Genomic DNA, 18,769 nt, shown 5'->3' with positions numbered 1-18,769 from the left:
AGCTCAAGGGCAAGGCCTTGGCCCAAAGGGACGGTGGAAAACTTGTGGGGCATTTGGTTGGACCGGAAACCAGGTTTGGGGGTCCCATGGAAAGCCTCAGGGGGTTCCTTGAGAGGGCCGGGTCAAATCCTTGGACCCCAGGGGCAGTGAGGGGCTGGCTTTCCTGGCAGAGACGGCAGGGGGGAAGGCACAGACCTCGTCCCTTCACTGTGCCTCACCCGCAACCCTCACCCCACACAAGAAGCCACCTGGGAGGTTATGTGGCACAACTATTTTATTAGAGGGAACAGGACCCGGGGTTTCCGAGGCGAGGGGTGGGGGGCACGTGGGGGTAGCTGGGAGGTAGCCCTTGCTCTTCCTTGCTCCCAGGTACGCCCCATTCTGGGGCTGAGGACGAGAACGGAAGTCCCTGAGGCTGGGGAGAATAAGGGCCTGAGAACCAGGCACCTCGCGTGAGTCGAGGAGGCTGCCTGCCCAGAGGGTCCACCATCGGTTCCTGAAAATGAGGGAGTCACCGAGGCGGGTCGCAGGACACCTCCTGCTGTCCCCAGTTACCAACCCAGCCCCACCTCCAGCACAGTTCGGCATACAGCCTGGGCTGGGGAGAGAAGGGGACACCGGTGCCGGGTGGCTGTGGGCACCATGGGGCGGCAGGTGTCAGCAGCCGCTGTTCCGACGCAGGGAGCCGTTGCCTTGCGTGGAACACTGGAGCTCCATGAAGGTGAGTGAGCCCAGGGTGATGGCGCATGGGCCCATAAGGCTGAAGCCGAACCTCTGGTAGAAGGCCACCAGTCTGTCCTCACACATGAGCACGGCCCGGTGCACTGCTGGCTGACTGCCCAGGTGGTGCAGGTAGCGCCACATCAGCGTGGAGCCCTTGCCCTGCCGCTGGCAAGCGTGGTGCACTGCCAGCACGTGCAGGTGGACAGTGTGGCCCCCGGGCCGGTGCAGCGTCAGCGACTCCTGGAAACAAGCAGGGCTGTGAGTCCAGATCCCGCTCTGCCCATACCTGCCTCCCAAACTAGCCCCAATCCGGCCAAGGGCAAGTGTCTCCTGAGTGCCTCCAGGCGGGGCTCCCTTCCCAGCCATGGAGGGCCCCAAATTGGGAACTCTACCCTCCGCCCCATGGAGGACCCTTCATGAAGGCCTTTGAGCCCCAAAGAGGTGAGTCCTTTTGACCCGGGAGAGGACCAGAGGAAGAAATTCCAGCCCCTGGCCTCCTCTGCGTCCCTCTGAGCAGGAGAAGCCAGGGCCTGGGGGTGGCAGCCTCCCTTCCAGAGGGAGCGTCCGAGCGTCCCAGCCCCATCCTGCCCTCACCTGAGTGAGTCTCTCCTGGTCCCAAAGCGAGCCGATGATGAAGGCCACGAGGCGGCCCTCCTGGAACCAGCCCAGGGACAGCTCTGGACACAGGGTCAGGAAGTACTTGACCTCATCCAGATACAAGGGGCAGATGCCCAAGACAGAGATGAAGGCTGCAGGAGGTGCGGCAGGTGACTCAGTGGTCACCCCGCCACATGCCACTGGCCACTGCACACCAAGCATCTGCTCAGAAGCCCAGGTGGGGTCTCCCGCCCCGCCCGCCCCCCCCCCCCCACCCTCGCCCACAAGAAAATGGGATTCAGGGCTGTTCCCACCCCCGCTTTCCTGAACACGCATGCATGCGCACACACAGAAATACACCTCCAATCTGATCCCCTGGGGACCCAGCCACCAAGGACAGGGGCTCCTCCCCACAGGCCCTCTGCGGGGCCCGCTTACCTTCACGCTCGATCTCAAACACGCTGGCAGCATCCTCCGGAGTGAGGCAGCGGAACTCACTGGCGGGAAGTGTGTGGCGCCGCTGGTGGCTTGGGGCCCCTGGGATCCCAGACCGCAGGTCCAAGGCCTCGGGCTCCAGGTCGGGAGGGCTCTGTGTGGACATCTTGGCTGCTGGTGCCTCCTTGGGATGCCCCAACTTCAGAAGTGGCCTTCGGCACCTACAAGGGCCCTCCAGCACCTATTGGAGAGGAGTGAGGGTCAGGGGTATGGTCCTCAACTCCAATAGGGGCAGGCCAGGGTGACGGTGCACCTTGCCTCTTTTGTAAGCGGACCTGGGGTTGGGCGAGCCCCAGTGCGGATTCTGGGGGCTGTAAGTGTTGGTGCCGTCTCTCCGTCTCTCCCTCTCAGCCAGAAGTACCCGCAGAGCAGCCCTTCCAAACCTCCAGATCCTGGCCTCACTGCCCTCCAGGTACATCTAAGTCCCAGGAGGCAGTGGGAGGGGTGGGCAGGGCCCCGTGGAGCCCAAGGCATCCCAACACCGCTTGCTGCCCAAGGTGGGAGGGGTGACCACTGACCACGTCTAGCACAACGATGAGCGGGGTGGGTCGGTCTGTCTCACCTGCCCAGAAGGCGACTCGCCAGTTCTTTGGGTGTAGGATGCTGTGGCTCCAGCTTTCTAGGCAGCTTCAGCTGTAGGCCCTGGAGAAAAAGACCCTTAATCAAAGTGGGTCCTCAAGGAGCCTTCACGTTTACTCAGATGGCCCCAGACTGGACCACGCACACATGAGGGCATCGGGAGGATCAGGAGAGTCTGAGGAGGTAGGGCGGAGCGGCCAGGAGGGCATCTGACTATGTCCCTATGGCACTTTGTATCTCCCGTGATGCTCTTGCAGATTCTTCCATATTTGCCTTGCCTTCCCTCCTCCACTTTTTCTCCCTATGCCTAGAAGCCCCAAGCAGAAGTAGCTCCTGTTCCTAAAGGCCGGGAGCCAGGGGTGGGAGGGTGGGATGGGGGCGGCCCACTTACCAGGACTCTGAGCAGGGGCCCAATGTTCCCACCGCAGAGCCACTCACCCTGGAGGTCGCCTGCAGGCGCGGGAGCCAGGGAAGTCTGGGACTCCGGGCTGCGTGGCTGTTGCAGCAGGTGTCACTGGGGAACATGTGATGTTCTCCCAGATTTATAATCCCCGCCCCGCCTCCGTGTTACGCCAGCAGGACAAAGCCAGCAGGCTGTGACCCTGCCTGCTGAGGGTCAAACATCGGTGTGACACACTGGATGCACAGGGGATTAAGTGATTGATTGAGGGCCCAGAATCTGGGGGAAGAGCACAGGGCTAAACCTCAGGGGTCCAGCTCTAATCCCTGTTCCGGTTTTGCCTGGCTGGGCCGGGCATTCACCCTTTGTGCTCCGGAGGCTCGGACACACTCAGCTCGGAGAGTCCTTCCAGCCCCTGCTGCCCAAAGAGCACTACCATTTGTAGCCCTTGCTATGGGCTGAGCCTCAGGAAAGAATATCCTTTAACCCACATGAGAGCCCAGTGAATATTAACCCCATTTTACAGAGGACACCGAGGCTCAGAGAGGCTGAATTACCTGCTTAGAGCCTCCCAGCAAGTTGCGGGGAGGGGAGGGGCAGGAGAGGCAACCGCAGGCATGTCTCCAAGCATCACGCTGTTCCCACCAGGGATGTTAGGCCCCGTGGATTTTCCAAATGGCGGGGACACGTCTTCACGGTTCTACCAATCATCAGACTGTATCCTCAAGTCAGGGTCTACCAAAGCAGGGGGGAGCCAGTGAGTGACCCATCGGCCTTGGGAGGGGATGCCCAAATCTGGCTCTTAGGATGTGCCGTCTACTAGAGCCAGGGAGACTGGAGAGGCAGGCAGTATTCGGACCTTGCTGTGTAGACAGAGGCAAGCCACTGATCACCAGACAAGCCCCTCTACATCCTGCCCTCATAAATTACCTCCTCCATGGATGCAACCAAGCATAACTCTTTCCAGAGCGCTCTGGAGAAAATCCCCAGATCCAGAAGTGAGAGTCAAATCCTCCTGCGTACCAGCTGGTCATCTGTAGCAAAAACCAACCCAAACAAGCAAGAGGTCCTTAGCAACTCACACCCTCCTCCCACCGCCCCCCCCGCCGCCCCGGTACCCTGCCTAGTCTCCCACACCTGCCATTACCCTGAGGTACTTAAATAACCCCAAGGGGCTGCGGCTGCCGCTTTGGAAGACTTCGAAGTACCTGCTAAAGCTGGACTCACGGGCGCCTGGGTGGCTCAGTCATTAAGCGTCTGCCTTCGGCTCAGGTCATGATCCCGGGGTCCTGGGATCGAGCCCCGCATCGGGCTCCCTGCTCCGCGGGAAGCCTGCTTCTCCCTCTCCCACTCCCCCTGCTTGTGTTCCTGCTCTCGCTGTCTCTCTCTGTCAAATAAATAAATAAAATCTTTTAAAAAAATAAAATAAAATAAAATAAATAAATAGACAGGCTCTTTAAAAAAAAATAAAATAAAATAAAGCTGGACTCATGCCCTGGGACCCGCAGTCCCCACTCAAACACCAATAGAGCTAGAAGGTTCCCCGGTGGAAACAGCCCAAATGACCATCAGTGGTAAGGGACTATGGAATAGACACAAAATGGAGGATCATCCAGCTGTGAGAGCAAACGACCATGAGGACACATGGCATCACTGAGGACCCTCACCAAGGCAACAGGGAATGAAAGAAGCCCCCAAACAAGAGCGGTTCTGAGTCCATGGGTTCTGTTCTAATCTATGTGTTGGAGGCAGTGGCTGCCCAAGCGGGGCTTCTGGGGTGCCGGTAATATAACATTCAATTCTTTCTCTTTTTTTAAGGTTTCATTTATTTACTTGAGAGACAGAGAGAGCTTGAGCGGGGGGAGAGGCAGAGGGAGAGAGAGAGGCAGACTCCCCGACGAGCAGGGAGCCTGACACAGGGCTTGATCCACGACCCTGAGATCATGACCTGAGCCAAAACCAAGAGTCAGATGTTTAACTGATTGAGCCACCCAGGCACCCCAAAAATACAATCTTAAAAAAAAAAAAAGTCAAACACCAACATCGAGAGTGACTGCATGTGTTTCTAGTCCCAGCCTTGCTGAGTGATGATCTGCTAAGGCATTTCAGAACACTAACTGGGTCCTGGCACCAGGGCATCCTCCCCCAGGGGCTGTCATCGAATTCATCTGACCGGCAGAGTGGCCTCAGGAGATGTACCTTGTGAATGAGATTGCCAGATTTAGCAATTAAAAATGCAGGAAGCCCCGTGAAATTCAAATTTCAGGTAAACAATTTTTTTTAAGATTTTATTTTTAAGTAATCTCTGCACCCAACGTGGGGCTCAAACTCACCACCCTGAGATCAAGAGGTGCATGCTCCACAGACTGAGACAGCCAGGCACCCCACAAATAATTTTTTAAGTATAAGTCTGTCCCATGTGATATTTGGGGCATACTTTTACTAAAAAATTGTTTATCCCAAATTCTGATTTCCACCTCAAACTAATGCAACATTATATGTCAACTTTATTTAAATTAAAAAAGAAATTTTTAGGGACGTCTGGTTGGCTCAGTTAGTAGAGCATGTGGTTCTCGATCTCTGGGTCATAAGTTCGAGCTCCACATTGGTGTGGAGTTTATTTAAAAAAAAAAAAGAAGAAGAAGAAGAAGTGCACATTCTCTGAGCTGTAATTTGGCATCCTATTTGTCTTTCTTGTGGGAAAAGAGTGTGCCCAGCTACCCATGTGCATAGAGCAGGGGTTCAAACCTTTGTACCCCTTTGCAAGTGGAGTCTTCGGCGGAACTCTAGCATGTAAAACAGACCAAGAGCCCCCCTCACCCCACACCCCACACATCTCCCACCCCCCCGCCCTGGGCTGGAACTCCCGCCGATGACATGAAGACTCTGCCAAGATGAGGTTGGAACAATATGGATCCCACCAGGGGCCCCTGGAGAGAAATGGACTTCCCTCAGAGGCACAGACTCATCTTAGAGCGCCTGTGCCCCATGTGGCCCTTGGAACACCATCCCCACAGGCAGGTTCTGAGGCTCTGTCCAGGCTCAGGGGGGCAATAGAAGAGTACCATCTATCTGAGAGGCATCACAGGGGACATTGCAGACGCTCCCACAGCGGACCCAGAGGTGAGCTGTGTATCCGATAGAGAGTCAGTGTAACCCAGAGTCCCGCATGGGGACCATTGGCTCGGGGTGCTTTTTGTCAGGCCCCCTATTGATACAGTTTTGCTCTTTATGCCAGTCTTCTCCTTCCAGCACCAGCTCTCTGGAAAGGGTCCTGTAATAACCACTGCTCCCCAGCTCCGATTCTGCCCATTGGCCTCCATACCACACTTCTTCTCCCAGCACCGCTCTCCTTAGGGGTGCTACCCCTCACTCCCTCCAGTCTGGCCTCCCCGTCCACCAGACAGGTCCACGCACATCTGAATGACAGCGGTGGGCTGAGCTCCAGCTCTCTCCCACAAGGCTCTTTGGTTCCAAGCAAACCACAGGCTGTGGCTTGGCTCCTGCTTCAGGGTTCCAGAACATTCTATGATAGTTTGGAGCCAGGTTGTGGAAGGCACACAGAGATCCCCTCCAGAGGGCCGTGTTACCTAACTCCCCACCTGTCCCAGCACAGCCTCACCTCTGACCCGGCTGAGCCCCTATCCCACTAACGATCTGAAGCAGCAAAAGGATGACGGGCACAGAGGTGGCTGTCCTCATGGTCGAGTAGACAACGGAGGTCTCGGTATAGGAAGTGTTCTGAAGGGCTCCATGTTGCCACAGGGAAGCTAAGGGATGTCTACTCTTCGGAGGGGGAGCAGCCTCATGGTGACAGAGCAGAGGTCATCTGTTAAAGATACACCGGCCCTTTGGCATGGCTGGGGCAGCCCCCATGTTCTCCCTCCCTCCCCCACTCCCCCGACACCAACACTGGCCCCCAGCCTGCAGCAACTCTGACAAACTGCAGAGCCTGGCCCGGCGTGGCGGTGAGCATCCCCCCGGGGCCCAGAACCTCCGGGAGCCCCTGCTTCTCTCTCCTCCTTCCCTCAGCGTGACAGCTGCCCGGTTCCCACTGCAGGGCCCAGGGGAGTCCACCTGGAGGAGACTGAGAGGTGGGCCCCTGAGAGACGGGGCCCAGAGACACTATGATGATATTTCTGAGACCCCCAACTTTCCACACACAGCCACTGGAAGGCCATAACGGGCAGGGAAGGCAGCTCTCTGTTAGGGCGTCTGCACGACCAGTTGCATTTTTTTGGTGGTTTTCAGGGTGGTTTCTTTCTCTCAACTCCTTCCCTGGACCTAAGGTCTGCCCTGTGCACCTGGCACTGAGCACATTTTGCCTAACCGTATTTACCATTTCAACCTTCGTCTCTTACAGGCAGGTTCCCCAGGAAACAGAAAGTGAGATGGAGGACTGCGTGCAGGAGGTTCACCAGGGAGCAGGGGAAGCAGCCTTGGGCAGAGCGAGAAGGCAGTCATGTTGATGGGGTTTGCCACAGAGGCCCCAGCCCATCTTGTGGGAGCTCAGGAGCCAAGAAGCCCTTCAGAGACACCCAGCCTCAGGCAGGGGGCAGACCCTTCCGCCCTGCGTTGACCTTGGTGAGGCAGCTTCCTGAGCTGAGGGCAATCCTGCCAGCCAAGGGGTGGGTGCTCTGGATCACTCTCGCCAAGCTGCAAAGAGCTACCCTAGCAGAATGCTAGCACCAGCTTCCGGGGGCCTCGCCAGGGCGATAAATCCTGTGGCGGGGAAGTTTGTTCCCAGAACAACACATTCTTGTCCAACTTAATGTTCTGCCTCTCTCGACCCAGTATCCTTCACTCTAGGCCCACATTCTCCCAGCTCCTGTCGGCACCGTTGGCCAGGACCTGCAGTCCCTTCCCGATACAGCTTTTTTCTCCCTTTCGGTGGCCCAGCATGCACTAGCAGCCGAGTTAAGTTGTGCTTTAGACCCAGCTATGGATCTGGGGCAAAGAGGGGAGATGGCATAGATCCTTGGGGTGGGGGCAGGGGGAGGGTTGGCACTTGTCTCACAAGGAGGAGTTTTGTCGTCTAGCAAGGAGAAAGCACTAACCGGTCACAGGCATGAGAGGGCCACATAGGAGGGGGCCACAGCTGTGAGGGTCCAGAAGACTCAAGGAGAACCTGGCGCTTTGACATTTTTGAGTCCAGTGACCCAGATCTCCCCAGATGTCTCAGAGTTCCCCCTCTTCCCAATTAGGGTCCTCCTTGACATAGCTGACTCACTAAGGTTGGGGATTCAACCTCTTTTAGGGCCCTGCTTCCCCTATTAGGTCCGGAACCTGGCTCTCTATTTTTCTCTGGTCCCTGACTTCAGGAGGTAAGTTTCATTACATGCTGCCAAGGAGACGCTCTGGCTTTTATACCGAGCCTCCGAGTGGTGACCCATCACCCACAGCTTTTTGCTGTCTTTCTCCAGTGTGACTGCCCCCAACAATAGTCATGAGGTGCCATGGTCCTTATAATGATTGCTCTCCCATATGCCTGAGATTATTCACCACTACCGCAGTTCCTTCCACTGGTTCACTGCCCACAAAAGTTGTAATGATTGCACCACTGTAGTGTGCTAGGGCCCAGAATATTACACCTCCCACTACTGGTGGGGATCCTCATTAACAGGCAGGTGATCCAGCTCTAGAATCCCGTTTAGAGTCTGTTCCCTAACACCACACTTGGCACCAATGGTGATGGGTCAGATTCCCCAGGATCTAGACTTAAAGACTCAGATCTGCATGAAGACATTTACTGGAAGTGCCATCAGGGAGCAAGGTCAGCAGAGGTGGGCAGAGGACCTTTAACTGTGAAGAGCCAGTTCCAGTGGAGACCTCAGCTGATCCCAGAAGCTCTGAAGCTGGGGTGCCCCTTCCCAGGTGTCCTGAATGGAGGTGAGAGGGCCAGGCTTTGTTCCTCCTTAAGGACAGTCATTGGATGGGTGAGGCACCTTCTTTCAGCCAAGGGCAATCCTTGGAGAGGTACCAAAGCTGTGAGGCTCAGCAGCCAGTGCCGGGCAGCTGGGGGAAGGGTTCCTGGGATTGGAACGTGGACTCGGGCTGTGCACACGGTATCCACTGACGCCCATCTCCCAAACAGGCTTTATAAATGCCTGGAAAACAGAGACCATATTGAAAGTGGGGCATGTGCCCCGCAGAGTAGCTATCAACTTGATTCTTCTGTTGAGAAGGATGGCATTTAGCTTCTTGACTTCCTGTGGATTTATTTTGAAGCCTCATTTGCGTAAATATGCTGGCTTCACTGCATGGCTGAATGGAGCCCCATCCTTATTTGGAGTTCAATATCTGACATATGACACAGGCTGTTTGTTCAAGAACCTTCCAGACCTTTCTGGAATCAAGGTGTCAAAGGCAGGGAGGGATCGCCACCTCCTGGAGAAAGAAGGGACCTACGGCTCCCTGAGCATCGGGAGCCCTGCGGTCCGAAAGGTCATGTGAGCCCATAATGTGATTTTTGATTTTATAGTAGCCACATTAAAAAGAGCCAAAAGAAACAGGTGAACTTGATTTTAATAATATATTTTATTTAACCTAATACATATAAGGTATTGACATTTCAACAAGTAATCAATATAAAATTATTAAGAAGGTATTTTAGATGTTTTTTTTTTTTTTCTGCAAGCAAGTCTTCAAAATTCAGGGTATATCTTACACTTACAACACATGTCGATTCAGAGGAGCCACATGTTAAGTGCTTAAGAGCTACGTGCGGTTAGGGGTTACCACAACAGACAGCACAGATCTAGAGGCTAAAGCCCAAAGAGAGAACTAGAGAGTGTGTGTGTGTGTGTGTGTGTGTGTGTGTGTGTGTGTGTGTGTGTGTGTGTGTGTGTATTCCTCTCCATATCTAGGAAACATGGACAGCAGGGGACTTGAGGAAAGACAGAGGTGTCCTGGAGTCTTGCTGACACATTTCGAACCATTGGGAGAAGTTGGCTGGTTTTGTTCACTCAACAAAAATCTCTGGAGCACACACTATGGGTCAGACCTGTGCTGGATGCTGGGGTATAAAGATGAAGAAGGGTGTCACAGAGGGGAAAAAATACAACGCACAGGTATTACCAGGTAAATGGGGGAAATAATCAGGAATTGGGTGCTTGGAGGACATCATAGATAAGAAGGCCCGATCTGGGTTTTGTGAGATGAAAAGGAGTTCTTTTGGTAAAAACAGGAGTTGAAGTTGAGGCATAAACACTTACAGGCAGATGGTGAACAAGGGAAAAGGCACCAGGCACCAAAAATTGGGGTCCTGAAGGAAGCGGCCAAGGCTGGAGCACGGAGCATGTGTGCAGGGCGTAGAGCGGGAACACAGGGTTAGAGGTAGGTAGAGAAGATCAATTCCAGAAGGGCTACCGTGTCATTCTCTGCTGACCCAGGACAGCCCCAGAGAGATGGTAAGCCAAGAAGCTGGATGATCTTGTTTGCATTTTCAATGTCCCTGGGAACAAGGTGGTGGATGGATTAGGCGGCGGCAGGGGTAGGGGAAGGAGGCTACAGCCGTGGTGTGCGCAAGAGATGGGGATGAACTCACACCAGCAGGTAACGTTTATCAGGCCCCACTACCTGAACAGGCCCTACACAAAGCACCATATATTGACCATGCCAGTTATATTGTCAACAGCCCCAGGAAGTAGGTACTATTATTACTCCTATTTCACAGAAAGGAAACTGAGTCTCAGGGAAGTGAAATAGCTTACCCAAGGTCACATAGTGAGTCAATGGTTATCTATCGCAGGCCTCAAACCCAGGTCCATTGATTCTGGAACCCCACTCCTAGCCACGGCACCATGGCACCACCCTATCTCCCCGTGGAGCGGCCCCCAGGGGAGCCGCTCTGGACCTGAGGGGGGCTGGAAAGAGGGTAGAGGGGCCATGACCTGGACTTTGATCACATGTGGCCCTTCAGATCAAGGATTAACCCTCAGGTGGCCAGCTTGGTACCCAGGTAAGTGATGCTGCCATCAACCTGGATGAGGAGTCTGGGAGAAGACATGGGTTTGGGGGAAATGGGTTTGTGACATCTGGCTGGCCATCCAGGAAGTATCCATGAGTTGGCGCTGAGGGGAAGGCCCTGGCGATCTGGGACTTGGTGGTGAGGAGGGGGGATGGTGGAGTGACTGCAGCCCCACTGTTCTTCAAGCTGGTCCGGGGGCATGTGCTGTCCCTGGCCCCTATATCCAAAGGAAGGAGGGAAACAGAGTGCACCTGCCAAACCTGGGCTCTCACTTACTGTTCAACCTTTTCACTGGTGCCCCCAGCACAAAGTAGTTTGCCCCGTGGATTGCAACCATTCCTGAGTCAGGAGTGAGAAAGGCTCAGGGCCGGCCCATCTGGGTCCTAATCCTGATCATACTGCAGGGTGATCCTGGGCAAATCCCACTGTTCTCCCAGGGCATCAACACAAAAAGGGGTAAGGCTCCAGGGGCAAGAAGGACCCGTTTATTTCCAAAAGCCCATGATTCTTGAGCCGCCACTAGCTGGAGCCTCAGGCAGGGGCATTTCTCCAAGTAGGCTAGCAACGGCCCCTCAGGGTAGCTCCCCTCCCACTCCACCTTCCTAGCTGAAGACTCCGGTGCTGAAGGCACCCTAGAGCCTCCAAGCACGCACTTCAGGGTAGAAGGAGTTCTCTGGATTCTCTCGCACAGGGAAGTTTGGAGAAGCCAAGCAGGCTGGGGCTCCCCCATGAGGCAGTGTGAGGCCCTGAGGCCCATGCACACTTCCTTTAAACCAGTGGCTGTTTAAGATAGGGATAAGACAGGGCCTGCTTCCCAGAGATCAGCAGACAGCCCTGTTGCCTCCTGTACCCTGCCAGCCCCTTAGCAAGGGGAGTGGCCAGACCGGCTCAGTTTCTTGCAGGCATATTTGTAAATAAGCAAAATTCCCCTGAGAAGAATCTCTATTCTCCAAGGAGGGCTGGGTGTTGGGGCCACGAGAGAAGGGGTTTCTCCACCGGGGAATGAAGGTTTTTTTTTTTTTTTTTTCATTCAGCAATTATGAAAATATAAACTGAGCCAATGCTCTCAACCCAGCTCACCCCACTCACCAGCTTGGGTGTGCAGACTGTGGTTGGGGGCTCAAGGACTGGGAAGGGGTCAAACCTCAAACCTTGACTGGAGCATCTCCAGTCTGAGTGAGGTGGGGGGGAACATACGGAGCCTCTTCTAAAAGGACTCTGATACAGCTCAAACTGGGGGCGACAAAAAAGGCTGAAAGATAGCAGGGGCAGCTCCTTGGGTGTATAGGGGGAGGATGGGAAACTGACCAAATGGAGGGACAGGAATCTCAGGCCTTTGACCCCCCCTGATATGGTACATCACTGAGCACCCAGTCCGTGCCAGGCACTGTACTAGGCACTGTGGCAACACACATGCCTAAGACATGATCCACATGCTCAAAAGGGGTTTAGTTAGTAAGGGAGAGATCAACATTTGAAACCAAGGGCTCTTACCTACAACCTAGCAGTTTCCTGGGGGAGGGGGCCAGCCCAGCGTGGGCATGAAGCTTCACAAAAGGGGGGCTCATACTTGCTCTCTCACAGAGGACTAATCTATGTAAAGGTGGATAATCTATGTAAAGCACTTAGTATAGTACCTGGTATTAAGTTACAACTCAATAACTGGTAGCTATTATTAGCCATCATTACAAGAAGCCACAGAATAAACATGGCACATCTTCCTGGAGTGCCAATTTTACCGATTAGGGAGGAAGAACATTCCTTTTATATCAAAACGAACACAGGCATAAGCTGGAGTACAGTGCAAAACTCACTTGGATTTTTGACATCAACGATTTGGGGCCCGCATTGCCCTGCCCCTTCACCCTACTTGTTTGCCCCCTCCCCCATCCCGATAGACCCAGGAACTAGAGAAGCCCCTGCACTTGGAGTCAGGAAAACCGGATTCCAACTCGCTCTGCAGATTACTATGTTGTGATCTTAGGCTCTGAACTCCTGGACCCTGTTTCCTCATTGATAAAATGGGGTTACGTACACCTATATCTAGGGGAGCCTGGCTGGCTCAGGCTCAGTCGGTGTAGCCTGTGACTCCTGACCTTGGGGTCATGAGTTCAAGCCCCAGGTAGGGCCTAGAGCTCACTTCAAAAACAAAAACAAACAAAAAAAGTACACCTATATCCACAATTGTGATAACAAGATAATATATGTGAACGTGTCTGGCACAGCACCTGGTCAATAATAGGTGCTCAATAAATGTTAGGTTATCAGGGGACTAAGGAGACAGGGCTAAGGGGGCATGGTAGGTGGAACCGAAGCTACTGCATTATTGCTGTTAAGCCTGCCAGGTCTTTATAGGGGAGGGAGTGGGGAACAGAGTCCTCCCAGCAGTGATTCCGGATGGCCACTCTTCACAGTGGTCTGGGATGGAAAGGCCATGGTTTGTGAGCTCGGCTTTGCCCTTAAATTGTATCCTAGTTCCCCTTCAGCTCATTTAGCCACCGTTTTTATCTGTACCTTAGTTTGTGAGTTTTCTAAGATCTGGGTCCATTGACAACCACCCCAACCCCAATATTACATCAATATTCTCGAAGTGCTTGGCTCAGGACACATTATATACTCAGGCTGCCATCGGTGCTTCATGTATGTTCTTATGAGTTTTCCAGGAGTATAGTTCTATAGCCTTGGCAGTCTGTAAGCTGCTCAAAGAACAGGGATCCTGCCTTTTGAAAAGATCCCAAATACTGTAATATTGAACCATCCTACCAATCAATCTTTGATGGTCTTGCAGGAAAATGTGGAAAAAAATGATTTTGACTGAGAAAGTTTAGGGCCATAGCCTAAGTATTCTTAGTTGCCTTCTAACAACCCATTACGATTCTGAGGAGCGCCTGGGTGGCTCAGTCGTTGAGCATCTGCTTTTGGCTCTGGTCATGATCCCAGGGTCCTGGGATCCAGCCCCGCATAGGCAGGCTCCCTGCTCAGCAGGAAGCCTGCTTCTCCCTCTCCCACTCCCCCTGCTTGTGTTCCCTCTCTCCTGTGTCTCTCTGTGTCAAATGAATAAATAAAATCTTAAAAAAAAAACAAAACCCATTGCGAATCTGTCCTCTGAGAATGTTATCTAAATCTTTTGGAACTTATTTAAAGGACACATTAGTATAATTACTTTTTATATTTTAAAATAGCAATATGGAGGAAACCGTAAGTATAACAGTTCTGTCTGTCTAGAATTTTAGTCTAGGAAGGGAGGGTTGAAATATTATAGTAATGGTTAAGCTTTTTGGAGGGAACTGTATGTCAGGCACGGTGCTGTTTCCTTCAATCCTCCCAATTGCCTGATGAGACACCAATGGTATTATCACCCCTATTTTACTGATGAGAAAATTAAGGTGAAAAGAAGTTTATCAGCTTACCTACCTTTATAAGATTAGTAAGTGGCAGCAACAACCATGGCTCCCACTCCTAACTACCTCACCATCCTACCTCTTGCCATGTATACTAAGCCTCATGGAGCTTTGAGCCCCTCTAGATGGTTTTAAAGCCAAACCATAGAGGCCACTAATGCTTATCTTTCTGATCTTTCTCTGGACCTCCTTCACCAACCCCATGACCCATCCCTGAGGGGTCATGACCTTCCAAGCTTTGCATGTAATTTCCTAATACAATACACTCTAGATATGCTCTCTCTATATATCTTTTATAGCCTTGCTTACAAGCTGCCTTGGAGTTGCTTTTTAGCTATTTACTATGTATATGTTTTGTCTCTCCAACTAGGTTGTAAACACCTAGAGGACAGGGACGGTATCTTGCTCTTTCTCACCCCTCCCAGTGCGTAGGACCAGGCTGGAGACGCCAAGGAGGCTCATTAAATGTTGTTGACAGTCTCCGGACCATCCTTCGCCCCACCTCGGCCACTCCCCTTTTCCTCGGTGCCCATTGCACTTCCTCCTCCCGGGTCCCCACCCAGTCCCGCTCCCCTAATTTTTACCCCCTCCGGCCCCGCCCCTCCCTCGCGAAGTCCGCCGTTCCCCCCCAGTCCCCGGCAGCATCTCCAGCGTCCCCTAGCGACGAGGCAAGAGCTCCTAGCAACCGCATCTCGGTTCCTTGACGACGGCGGCACGCAGGCCACGTCAGCGCGCCGTGGCCCCGCCCCCGCGCCGGCTGGCCCCGCCTCCCCGTGCCCTGTTCGCCGCCGCCGCCACCGCCAGCGCCGCCACCGCCAGCACCGCCACCGCCGCCGCCGCCGCCGCCCGAGACTCGCGCAGAGCAGTTATGGCGGATCCCGCAGCGCCCGCAGCTCCGGCTCCCGCCCAGGCCCCGGACGCGGCCCCGACCCCGGACGCGGCCCCCGCCCCGGCGCCCGCCCCGGACTCGGCCTCCGGGCCGTCCTCGGACTCCGGCCCCGAAGCCGGCTCGCAGCGGCTGCTGTTCTCTCACGACCTGGTGTCGGGCCGTTACCGCGGCTCGGTGCACTTCGGGCTGGTGCGCCTCATCCACGGCGAGGACTCGGACTCGGAGGGCGAGGAGGAGGGCCGCGGGAGCTCGGGCTGCTCCGAGGCGGGGGGCGCGGGCCACGAGGAGGGCCGGGCCAGCCCGCTGCGCCGCGGCTACGTGCGCGTCCAGTGGTACCCGGAGGGAGTCAAGCAGCACGTGAAGGAGACCAAGGTGCGGCGGGCGGGCCGGGGCCGGGGCCGGGGCCGGGGTGGGGCGGGGACCGACGCAGGGACGGAGTTGCTGCAGGAGCCCTAGGCCGGGGAGGGGAGGTGCGCGAGGCGCTGGCCGGAATGGTGCAACTGCAGTGGGCCGAGGCGAGAGGACGAGCCTCCGCGGAGGGGACGCTCCGGTGCAAAGTCATTGCACCAGCCCCGGGCCACCGGGCCCCGGGCTTTCCCACGCGAAGGGACTTCCAAGCCTTGCGGTGCTGTGGTGTCGGCCTCAAGATTCTGTACGTGGACCCACTACAGTGGGGAACTCCTCAGGCTCTGAGGCACGCTCGGCATTACACCAGTGCGGCGTTTTGCTGACCCCCGAGGAGCTACATACTGCATTGTGCATCCAGAGAGGAAGGCCGTGCCGGGTCCGTGCGGGGAAGGGTTGTGGGCGTTCCAAAACAGAGATAGAGGTGAAAATCTCGTGTGGCATAAAAACCCAAGAAGTTCTCTAGATGACAGAATGCGTTATAATGGGTAAAGAAACCCAACCCCCTCCCCCCGCCCTTTTTTTTTTTTTTTTTTTAACCTTGTTGCCTTGTTTTAATTGCTGCGGGGAACTTTGTGAGTAAAATCATTAACCATCAGAGCCGTGATATTAATAGTACGGGGTGGGGGGGCATGTGACAGCTGCGACTGGGATTGATGACTCCCAAGTGCAGCTGGACTTCTTGAAAAAAAAAATGCTGTGGAACCATGGATGGACAAGAGCCACCCATTTGGAAACCCAAGATTTTTTCCTGACCTGAGGCTGTCGGGCAAACATCAAACTCCCTAACGCTGTTGGGGTGAGGCTGGTGAATATTGCAGTTTTACAGACAAAGGGGTTTATCATCTTAAACCTGAAACCTTGAACCAAGGTTGGTTTGGTGGCTTCTTCTGTCTTGTTTTCCTGAGTGTGAATTCCTGTGAGTGATACACACACACACACACACACACACACACACACCCCTGGTGTGTTTGGTGGCTTCTTCTGTCTTGTTTTCCTGAGTGTGAATTCCTGTGAGTGATACACACACACACACACACACACACACACACACACACACACGCTTCTTCTGTCTTGTTTTCCTGAGTGTGAATTCCTGTGAGTGATACACACACACACACACACACACACACACACACACGCTTCTTCTGTCTTGTTTTCCTGAGTGTGAATTCCTGTGAGTGATACACACACACACACACACACACACACACACACACACACACACACACACACACCCCTGTATCTTTCACACCTTCTTCGTCTCCTCCTCCTCCTCTTCAAGAAAACATTTCTAAGCAGGAATCGGGCCTGGGCTGTTGACAGGTTTGATTTCAGGGGAGGGCACTTGAGAAGTTAATCTGGGTTTCTCACACATTTGGAGAAAAGGCCACAGAGGGTTAGGGCTTGCCATGCTACAAAGGGGGTTTGTGATAACAGCTCTTGGCAGGGGAAAAGGCCCCACTCCCAGGAAGAGCCTGTGATCCACTTCCTAGTGGCACGAGTGACTTGATACCAGCAGGGTCTTTCTCCTTGCCAGTGTGCACACATCCACAGACACAGAAATCCGCGTACGGGACCCCTGGCTTCCCCTCAGAGAAATGCAAATCAGGCATTAGCTGCTCTGACTCGGGGAGAAATTTTAAGTTCGTGTGCAAAAGTATGTGGAAAATTGTACTTTTTATAGCGGAATGCTTGTTAAAAATTACCACTGGTGGTGTTACGTCGGAAAGAGAAGATTTTTGCTCTTTATACAGTGTTTCTACATTGTCTTAACTAACGAATGGCTGCTGATGTCTTCCTGTGGGTTTTTGAAAAATGTTTTTCCCTGACCATCTTCTCTAGAGGTTGGTGACTCTTGGAATGCAACTCATTTCACTGTGTCATGGCCTCCTGCCCTGGGACTCGGCGGGCAGGCCAAGCTCCACTACCGGGAGCTGCCATATTTATCAGTTGTTGTTTCTGTTCATCTTGACTTTGGTGGTTAACTTTATTTACAGTTATGTTCTGTCTGCCTCCTCCCGCCGTGTGTTATTATACCAAGTTTGACTTAAAATACCTATCTAGGAATTAAGTAGAAAGCAATTTTAAGGCACCAGCTTGGATACATTTTGAAGCTGCCCTCTTGTGATTTGCTTTGAATTTGTTGAAATCCATTGTGGCTCCAGTGGTGGTGTTTTCTTTGCCACTGGAGTGTCTGAGCTTCTGAGCTTAGCAAAAGCTAAAGGGCATAGGAACTCTAGGAAGCAGTGGCGTGTAGTGTCCATTTGTGGATGGCAAGACCTGGTTCTTTTAGAAATTAAGAGTAGGTTTGTTTGGGGGCTGGGGGGGGTGTATACCTGATAGGTAGCTGTAGGTTACCATAAACCCTAGGGACAGATGACTCCAACTAGGGGGCTGGGTGGGAACTTGCAGTCTAGGAAGTGGTAGGAAGATTTTTTTTCTTCTCACCTCTCACCCCTTATAAATCTGTGGAGGTGACAGTGTGCTGTAAAGGAGAGACCATTAGACCAAGGCTGAGCATTTAGGTTCTGATTCCTACTCCATCACTAATTTGGTTATGAGCTTTGAGAACCCAGTTACTGATAGAATAATGTGGTGACAGTATTGAGAAACATACTTCTTTTTAAAGCTGCCACCTATTGGAATTTTTTTAATAGTACCCTCTTAATGTGGAGTGTTTAGTAGGCTGTGGAGTATTTTTGTAGTTTTCAGGTTAATTTGTTGGGCAATGAGTAAAGGCTTAATACTAGCCTCTTAGGTTTTAAAGAACAAATTCATAAAGAGAGATGAAGAGGCTGGCCAACAAGGTCTACCTGCTCCTGGCCACTTCTGTGAAAACTATCAACAGAAATAAAATAAGCAGGGGCGCCTGGGTGGCTCAGTAGGTTAAGCATCTGCCTTCAGCTCAGGTCATGATCCAGGATCCTGGGATCGAGCCTCGAATCTGGCTCTCTGCTTAGTGGGGAACCTGCTTCTCCCTCTGCCGCTCCCCCTGCTTGTGCTCTCTCCATGTCTCTCTCTGTCAAATAAATAAATAAAATCTTTAAAAAAAAAAAAGAAATAAAGTAAATAGCTCTTCCTTGAAATTGCAGGATTTATGGTCCAGTTCCCGAGGCTTCCAGCAGCCAAAGTCAAGCTTCTTTAGGACTTAAAACAAGCACGTACCTTGTGCTGCTTCTTTTCCTCAACCACCTGTCCCCTTCATCTGACTTACCCACTTGTAACTTTTCCCATTTGCCCAGGGATCTTCTATGTGAATTACCCCTTCCCCATCAGTGGCCATCCTTGAGTAACATTTTGGAATAAAG

The 18,769-nt window shown here is 53.2% G+C and overlaps 3 protein-coding genes across 7 annotated transcripts in view; 1 reads left to right on the top strand and 2 right to left on the bottom strand.

The window, feature by feature from the left end:
• The window catches only part of LOC113939299 (60S ribosomal protein L35a-like), a 426,207-nt gene that overhangs the window by 11,592 nt on the left and 395,846 nt on the right, over positions 1 to 18,769 (bottom strand). The gene's annotated exons all lie outside the window — the stretch shown is intronic.
• Positions 273 to 3,087, bottom strand: AANAT (aralkylamine N-acetyltransferase). 2 transcript variants are annotated; one of them, XM_027625124.2, is made up of 5 exons: positions 2,786 to 3,087; positions 2,378 to 2,457; positions 1,759 to 1,996; positions 1,318 to 1,472; positions 273 to 963 (listed from the first exon to the last, which is right to left on the bottom strand). In XM_027625124.2, exons 3-5 carry the CDS (start codon positions 1,919 to 1,921, stop codon positions 658 to 660), a joined length of 624 nt encoding a protein of 207 aa, XP_027480925.1. In that variant the 5' UTR covers positions 1,922 to 1,996; positions 2,378 to 2,457; positions 2,786 to 3,087; the 3' UTR covers positions 273 to 657. The 2 variants fall into 2 exon arrangements, with proteins under 2 accessions (XP_027480925.1, XP_027480926.1); XM_027625125.2 differs by having other exon boundaries at positions 2,833 to 3,087.
• The window catches only part of UBE2O (ubiquitin conjugating enzyme E2 O), a 56,105-nt gene continuing 52,301 nt past the window's right edge, over positions 14,966 to 18,769 (top strand). For 3 of the 4 annotated variants that reach the window (XR_003525185.2, XM_027625069.2, XM_027625068.2), the window contains exon 1: positions 14,966 to 15,425. Coding sequence is in view for 3 of the 4 variants with exons in the window: in XM_027625069.2 (XP_027480870.1) it covers positions 15,033 to 15,425 (393 nt within the window). In the remaining variant the exon portion in view is untranslated. The remainder of the gene's footprint in view (positions 15,426 to 18,769) is intronic. The other variant, XM_027625070.2, reaches the window with a different exon arrangement.

Source organism: Zalophus californianus, chromosome 16 (genome assembly GCF_009762305.2).
Source record: "Zalophus californianus isolate mZalCal1 chromosome 16, mZalCal1.pri.v2, whole genome shotgun sequence".
NCBI classification, from domain to species: Eukaryota; Metazoa; Chordata; class Mammalia; order Carnivora; family Otariidae; genus Zalophus; species Zalophus californianus.
This window is presented reverse-complemented; position numbering and strand designations above follow the sequence as displayed.